The 8,346-nt window shown below is 41.9% G+C and overlaps 1 protein-coding gene across 2 annotated transcripts in view; it reads left to right on the top strand.

Moving 5' to 3' along the window:
- gpc3 (glypican 3) overlaps positions 1-8,346 on the top strand; it is a 99,409-nt gene that overhangs the window by 68,054 nt on the left and 23,009 nt on the right. Inside the window, exon 7 of one of the 2 annotated variants that reach the window (XM_049737362.2) lies at positions 352-1,387. The exons of the other annotated variant lie outside the window; for it this stretch is intronic. Within the exon in view, the coding sequence (XP_049593319.1) occupies positions 352-627 (276 nt within the window). The 3' untranslated portion in view covers positions 628-1,387. Of the gene's footprint in view, positions 1-351; positions 1,388-8,346 lie in introns of those variants that run through there. 2 annotated transcript variants of the gene reach the window in all.

The raw sequence follows: 8,346 nt of genomic DNA, 5'->3' as shown, positions 1-8,346 counted from the left end.
AAAGCGATCCCCATAACTGACTAAAAATCTCATGTGTGTAAAGGTGGACCCCGCAAAGCCGGAATGTTAGAAACAGGCCCCAGATATGACTGAAAAACTGACATGAAAAAAAAAGTTTCAAATTGTGTTTATTGAAAGTGATTTTTAGTAACAAGATTTTTTTTGGGACTTGCCTGATTTTTTTCATAGTTCTTGGACCACTAGAAAGGGTGGACCCCAGAACTCGGTAAAGTAAGTTGGGTCCTGCAGAGGGAGGTTAACAAGGATGTGTGTGTGTGTGTGTGTGTGTGTGTGTGTGTGTGTGTGTGTGTGTGTGTGTGTGTGTGTGTGTGTGTGTGTGTGTGTGTGCAGAGAGTCTGCGGGCGCTTTAGGCCTGTCTTGGTGGATTACAATGCGTCTCTCGGCTTTAAACAACCTGAAAGATCCAAAGAGCAGCTGCCGAGCCTCTCAGCTCCTCTGACAAGGCGGACGCTCAAGAAAAAATACAGAGGCTTGTGGTTTCCGACTGTAATTTTCTTTTTCGGCATTACCTCATGCTTAGTCTTGCTGGAAAGTCAGGCTTTTAACATCATGCTTGGAAGTTTGTTCACTCCCTTTTTATCATTCGTGAATCTGTTAGGGCAATAGGAGTTTTGTTTTGTAAACAGAAGGCTTAGTTTTGCCCATCAATGTGTAATCATTTTCTCACTGCTGCTGCCTTTTGTGCAGAAGGTGTAGATTTGATTCTTGGCCACTGGCCAGAGCCCGAATAGCAGCCACTGCTCGTCTGAAAATCAGATAAAAAAAAAAAAAGGTGGGTTGCATCAGGAAGGGCTTGCTGTGCAAAAACATTACCAAATATATCTGCAAGTGACTTGTAGTGACAACTTTTGATGGCACAAGTCAAAAGTCAAAACATGAACATTATGTTGTCCTTGTCATCAACATCACACACTCATTGTCCATTTAATTAGGTACACTAATTAATAAATAATATGTTCATTATTGTATGAATGATAATTGCAGTGCAGTGTACTAGGTGTGCGCGTGAGTCTGCTTTAGTTCTGTAAATAATTGCTTGATATTTTTGTCCACCTTGAACGCTCGTATCTGCTTCTCGTACTCTTCTTGAGTTATAAATCAGGGAAGAACATCTGATGAAAAACTAATTGCAGATTTCATGGGCTGCCAAAACATTCACGACCAAGCTGTCAAGACAAATTTTCACGTACGAAATGATCATTATCCTGCGGTACACAAAAATGACAGGAACGCTCTGTAAAGTACAGTAATGCAATCTAATTTGATAATTTGGTGAGAATGAGGGAATCTTATCATGTCTAAATGAAATGTTTTTTTAAGCACAGCCTTTCAGTGTAGCTCGGTTACATAATATGCAACGTGTCTCACTTTTCACCCACTTTTTTACAGCCCTGTTAAAATCAGCCAGCTATGAGGGGGTTGTTCTGTCTCATGCTCATGAACCACTGCTGTCCGTGCCCCACTCGACCATGACAAAGCCATCTACCAACAAATGTGAGACACTGCACGGATCGGATTCCCAAATTTCTCCCAAAATAAATTGCGGCAGTTTATTTTTCAACTTCTCTGCGGTTGGAGTTTTTAACTTTGCACAAGCGTGCAGGTGCTGCTCAGTTCACGTAATCGTCCCATAGCTGGATAATCGGCCCCAATTTAGCCCCAAATCTCCCCTCTCGACAATCGTAGGTTGGCCCTGATTCTAGTACCGATAATCTTATCAGATAATCCTGCAGTTTGTGGTGTGACAGTGACTTGCAGCCAAAAAACAAGGTGACGAGGTGGTGCGGAAAACAACTGTGGGGAATCCAAAGTCAAAACAGTCATGGTGCAACAGAATGTTCGTGCTCGTGCTGTCTCCACTCGTTTGACTAAATGCCTTTTATTATTATTATTATTGAGTGGTGATGAGTTTCATTTGATAAATTGCCCACTTCTGTTATTTTACCAAGCAAAGTGCTCGGAGTCGCTGTGTTGTAAACATCCTTTGGAGAAAGTGGCCTTGTTCAGTTAAAAGCAGTTTTACAAGGTCTCCACCTCAGCGCCACTTGGCTTTGGGCTCATGCAAAAGGACTAAATAAGCATCCGATAGGAGAAGAAAAAGGCTACAACTCTCACATAAAGACTTTCATCTGCTCCTGTTTTTGCAGCATGCCAACAACACAAATAGCATGTTTAAATGTCCCTGGACGTGGACCAGAGGCGTGCCGTGTTGATTCCACACGGCACTACATCAATCTCAGGTTGCCCTGTTTGAACGTGTGCTTCACATTCAAAGCACGGCTCACAAATATTTGTCTTGTGCTTTTCTAATTGAATTGGCGTAAACAAGAAAGTCAATAATTTGCCGTTTTGACACCGCATTCCAAATAAATCGGTCCATCAGAGGTGTCACCATTTGGTCAGCACCAGAGAGTGTTTACACAGCAGTTAGTGCTTGCCAGATAAAGACAATTAGAAGCCCGCTGACATCAATGACAATAACGATTGCTTTTTACACAAAGGTGAGTGGGCAGTGAGTCTCAGGTGTCAAACTTAAATCTGGTGGTGTTTCTTCCTTATGACTTTGATATACCTCGAATGCCAAATTGGAAGCCTTCAAGTTTCCCCGATCAACTACAACGCCAAACTGCCCATGGCAATTAATGATGACAATTACATTACAATGAAAAAATGATGACAATTACTCTAAATTAAAAGTTACACCTTCGTGCTATTGTTGCTGCTGTTGCTATTAAGGAAACAACAGAGAATTGTACATAATCATTTGTCTGGATGCAGGACATTATTTGAAACTTGTTGAAAGAAATGAGAAAGTGCTTTTTCAGTGTGCACAAGTGATGAAGATTGAACAAGTCGTTTTGAGAAATTCAGTTTTGATCCGACAAATGCACCAAAGCAATTGAGAAAAAAATAATATATTTTTTAATTTTTTTACAAATTACATTTGAAATTAACCCCAACTGTACTAAATTAATTGACTAGGATGAAAAATGTACTGTAGTTTCAGTTTTTTATTTTTTAAAGCATTTTTGTTTCTATTTTATTTTGTTCGCAAAAATACCTTTTCACTTTTTGTTTTAGTTTAACTAAAACCCTTGCAACATACCATCTGCTCACCTCGGATCTATTTGTGGCCTACCTGGTGAGTCATATTTCCAAACCACTTCTGGTCGCTCAGCTAAAAATGACTCAAATACACACCGCTAAAAATGAGAAAAATAAACACACATTCTAAAGTTAGCTTTCTTTGTTGCTGTGCCATTGCAGTATTATGCTCCAAAGACTAAATTTTGCTGCTTTCTTGCTGCTCTGAAATTAAATTCGGCCGACCGCTACATGTCGAGACGTAAATATACGAGACTCTTATTCTCTTCCATTGTTGTTTGTTAACGTCTTATTCCAACTGACACATTGAAAGCGCTGTGGTTTTCACGGTCTTCTATTTTGAAGCGGGAAAACTAACTGTCTATCCCAAGCTGAACTGAGCCAAGCAATATTGCACAGTGGAAAGCAACCAAATTATTTTAGATGACAACACTGTCCAAACAATCCAATCTCTTCAAAAATAAGGCCGTATTTGGTGATAAGTAGTTGATAATCACTTTGTCTAATTTCTCTGTATGGACTGTATGTGTTCAGACTTCAGATGTGCTGTTTCAAAAACCTCCAATAACCTTTTTTAAACACATCTTCAATTGTCAGGCTGCACTGGGAATGTCCAATTTTTTTTTCTTCCTCTTCTCTGCTCCAAGTGCACTATGACGGAAACCGTGAGAAATGCAAGTATGCAGCGGAAATGTGTCGTTTCTCACATTGTCAGCATTGATCTGAGTATCTATCGTCACAGAGGCTATCTGGTTGGGGAACCCAAAGGAAAACAAAAGAAATCCAAATATATCTTTTCTCACGCTTAACACTGCTAATCATGGCTGAGCCGCATCCAAGGTTAACATGATGTGGTAACGCTGAATGGATTGAGAGAAATTTGCTTTTGTCTGCTGTTTTACCCTCACAAATTGTTGAAGCAACACAAGACTTTGAGGAGCCGTGGCACATTTTTGTCACTGTGTGAGGTCCCGTCTGTGCAGTTTGGAGTATGTCAAAGCTGACGCAGTCAAGTGTACGTCAAGGCGACACATCTCCTCCACTGCGTGCGATGTGTGTCTGTTGTGAAAAGTGGCCCGGACAGCTCTCGTGCAGTGACGAGGGCCTTCAAGTGAGAGCAGAGCATATTATTTAGATGATGTCTTCTTGTTCTTCAGAGATGAGCTTTTTTTTTTGCTCCACATCTGTTGAACTTCCCAGAGTATCGAGTTTCTGCTCCCAACAACTAATCTCACAGGAGATGGTTGAGCTACTGGCAAAACAGAGCAATTATGTGATTGGTCTTTGATTACAGAGCGTTTCCCACTCATTTGTTGGATGAATTTGCAATTTAGAGGGTCAGACCTCTTGGGACTTCTTCTGACAAACTCAACTTGGCAATGTGACACTCTTTAGAGAGGTACATTAGCAACACAATGGATATGAAAGAAGTCTTTGTAAGGATGCTATTTTGGCAACATTCCATTAATTCATGGCAATTGCTTTCTCATTAGCAGATTAACTCATCTTTGAATTCTGCCTTAAGTGTTTTACAAGTTGGAGCGTTCTTTATCTCTACTGGCTCTTTGGCCCTCTTTCCAACACTCCAGCTGTGCTGACTTGTGTGTGACAGACTCCAGTTCTGTCGCGCCTCCCTCCCTTCCCACCTCGTCCTTCCCTCTAAAGCCCAAGATCCCCTCCTCTCTTTCCAGCTTCCCAAGCTAATTGAAGCCAGAACCTGGGAAAGTCCAGCAGGTAGAATTGGAATCCAGGGTGGAAAATAAACCAGATCCCGAGTGCCAAAAATTCCATCACACAGTCTCACTTCCTCAGAGGCACCAGAGCCTGGACGGCCAGTATGTGCGTGACACATTATGCAAACTCGTATGGAATACACACACACACACACACACACACACACTGAACATGTACATGTACTATGTACTTTTTTTTTTTTAAACACGCATGCTCCTATAATTATAACCAATACTTTTCACATATGCCTGTGACATAAAACCAGATGGTTTGAGCATAACACCATAAATTATGTGACACACACATTCCATCTGCATAATTGCAGCCGATTCGTAAGAGTGCGAGCATTCGTTAGCTTTCTCTTATCAAGTGTTCTTGCAACCAGACTAATAGACACCAAGGGTGTCAGACATGGCCTGCTGTTTTGTAAACGTACACTTGCTCACTTAGCCATTATGCTTCCTCGAGTCAAAGATTTCTGTTTGATGTTATTTACCAAGCGTTATTCAACAAACCCCCTCGGGGCCTTCGTCCTCTTGCCCTCCTAGGTTTTATGTGGCTTGAAGTACGTTTACTCTTGAAGCGGCGGAGGCTTGTTATTCTGCTAGATTTGTGAGCGGGCGATAAGCCATGAGGGTTTTTTAAATGAAGTGTGACACCTGGTGTAAACCTCTGAGGAGCTAAGGGGCATTTATGCAGGCACAGTCGTCAAAGCGCCACACGCATGTTATCCTTTCAGGTGGCTTTGGGCTTCATGCTAGCTTTGAGATTGGAGGTGTTGTGTGAAGTTCTGGTTCTTTAACTTGAGGAATCTAACAAGCAGATAACCCTCCCACTGCCCCCCAGACGTCCGTCCACATAGTCCCAAAGCAGCCCTCTCCCCTGCTGGCTGGGAGGTCAGACAGAGCATGTGAGGGCACTTTTCCTCCCAATTAGTCTGCCTGCTAATGAGGCCCAAGCATCCCTTCTGCCACTGCCGCCCATTTCTCCTCAGACTTCCATACCCCCCCCCCCCCTTGCCTTTCTTCCCTTTGCTTCCCTTGATCTTCTCTTCTTTTTACTTCCCTATTTCTTTACTGTCTTGCTTACCGTGTGGCGGGCATGCTCAGTCATCGTGTTGTCCTTGTTTCTGCTTTGCATCATTTGTCATGATTTAGCTAAGAATGGACGTAAGAAAAACACATTAGCCACTTAAAAACCAAGACATCTCGACTTTTTACCTTCACTAAGTTATCTCGAGCAATTGACGTCAACATGGCGTGACATCACATGGTCATACATGTGACTTGAATGTCAGTTGTTTCACTTTATGTGGCACAAGGTTGCTGCCCACCTCAGTGCAGTGTTTTTTTTTTTTTTTTTTTTTTTGGTCTTGGTCCATTATTACTGTGTTTCTTCCTTTTTTGTGTTTTTGCCAAGAGGCATATGATTCAGGGTGTCCCCCGCCTACTGCCCGATGACGGCTGGGATAGGCTCCAGCACGCCCGCGACCCCCGTGGGGACTAAGCGGTTCAGAAAATGGATGGATGGATGGCATATGAAGATATGAACAGCTGAGTTCTTCGTGCTGAAGTTTCTGACATCCTGAGCTTGTTGTCACTGGGCGCAGTCACATGCTCCTGTGTAACAGGATCCCTCCCCCCGCAAAGAGGTCAGGGGTCACACTTCCTGTTTCCTGCCTGTGCTAGGTCATCAGAGGGTCTCCATGTGAGGGTCACAGACCTTCTCCGCCTTTTGTTTGGGGCAGGCACAGCAGAGGAGAGGCTCCTCTCTGGACCTGTCAGAGTGTTTGTACTCCCTTAACTTTTTTCATTGCCCCTCAAGGTCCGTGGCTTTTCATCTCAGCACACCCCTTTTAGCCCTCAGGTTGTGGCAGCTCTGCACGCGTGTCTGCCAGGGCTGGACTGGGATAATAAAATAAAATAACAAATAAAATAAAATATTGTTGTACTACTTAAACTATTCTTCATTTTATTTGAAATGAAATCTGCTTGCAATTGCTAGTGTTATAGAAAGAGAAGACCATTGGCAATTTTGCTATATTAGCAACAAACACAAATTTGATGTGCATCATTTGCTTTTGTGGGCCACATTAAAAGATGTGGCCGGCCGCGTCTGGCCCCAGGGTCTTGAGTTTGACGCCTGTGCTCTAAATAGTGGGCCAGTTTCTTATGGGGGAAAAAAGGGAGGGGGGTTGAGGATAAAGACAGCTTTGACCGGTCCCATGAGGACTATTTCAAGTGTGTCTGCTGTTCACTTCAACTCCGTTTGGATATTGTTTGTCCTTATACACGAAGCAATGGGCATAGGTATCAATCAATTCATTATTGAAGTAATCATTAAGAATTTGCAAGATAGTCTGCAAAATAAAAATAAAGTGATTCCTGCTATGAAGCTACAGTAACATCCACCCTAAAATTATTCAAGAACAAATTTGGAATTGAACCTATTGATTGATTGATTGATTGATTGATTGATTGATTGATTGATTGATTGATTGATTTGCTGAATGGTAATCTTTTAATGTCAGCTTCCTCCCACATTCTTAAAACATTGGGTTGACTGAAGGCTAAACTGCTCTCGTAGGTGTTAGCGCGAGCAATAATTTGTGCCCTGTCATGGGCAACGAGTCCAGGATTTACCTTGCTCCTTCCTCTGCTGGGATAGGTTCCATCCTACCAGTGACCCTAAAACTGCAATAGAATTATGGTCTTTTCACTCATCAATTCATTCATCAGTCATTCAATGTAGTGCTCTCCTTCTTCTGCTGCTCAATATATTCACCACAGGTATAGAAACATGAACTCATAGCCTTTGGAGAGATTGTTCATAAAATATAATTTTTGTATTGATTAAATATAGTATAATAAAGTTTCTCGCTGGTCAAGGGCATTTAGGCCATGGCATTGTGGCCATAGTTTGCATCATGAAATTGTCAAAATTCAAATTGAGATTTTTGTCCTTTGAATTGAGCTTTTGGAAAACTATGGACAAGCTAAAGACTTTTTTTGTGTACTGTTTTCATTCAATATACAGAGATTTTTTGGTAATGCTGATCATTGTGGACATGGATTTTTTTTAGCAACTCAGACTTCGGTAAATATGTTTTTAAAAATACCGTATTTTTGTGCATGGGAAATAGCTTTAGTCAAAGGCCCGCCCTTATTACGCACTATCTCTGCTGGGAGGTCATATTCTATTATTTCATCCAACTGAGAGTCTGTCGGCTAGGTGTGATCATGGGATTCTCGTGCCATGACCATCTGCTGGAAATTGAGGGTTTCTTAGCAACACATGACTCTGGGAACCACCTTGACAACGTGCAAAGGAAACGAGTAGCAGACAAAAAGAGATTGTCCGAGGAGAGTAATCTGATTTTGCATCCAGCTGCTTGGACAGGACTAAGTCTTTTCAAACTGTTCAACTTCATGCACACAATCAGTCACATTCACAGAAATGAGTCAAGATTATCATAGGGATTGCCTC

Source organism: Syngnathus scovelli, chromosome 1 (assembly GCF_024217435.2).
Source record: "Syngnathus scovelli strain Florida chromosome 1, RoL_Ssco_1.2, whole genome shotgun sequence".
NCBI classification, from domain to species: Eukaryota; Metazoa; Chordata; class Actinopteri; order Syngnathiformes; family Syngnathidae; genus Syngnathus; species Syngnathus scovelli.
This window is presented reverse-complemented; position numbering and strand designations above follow the sequence as displayed.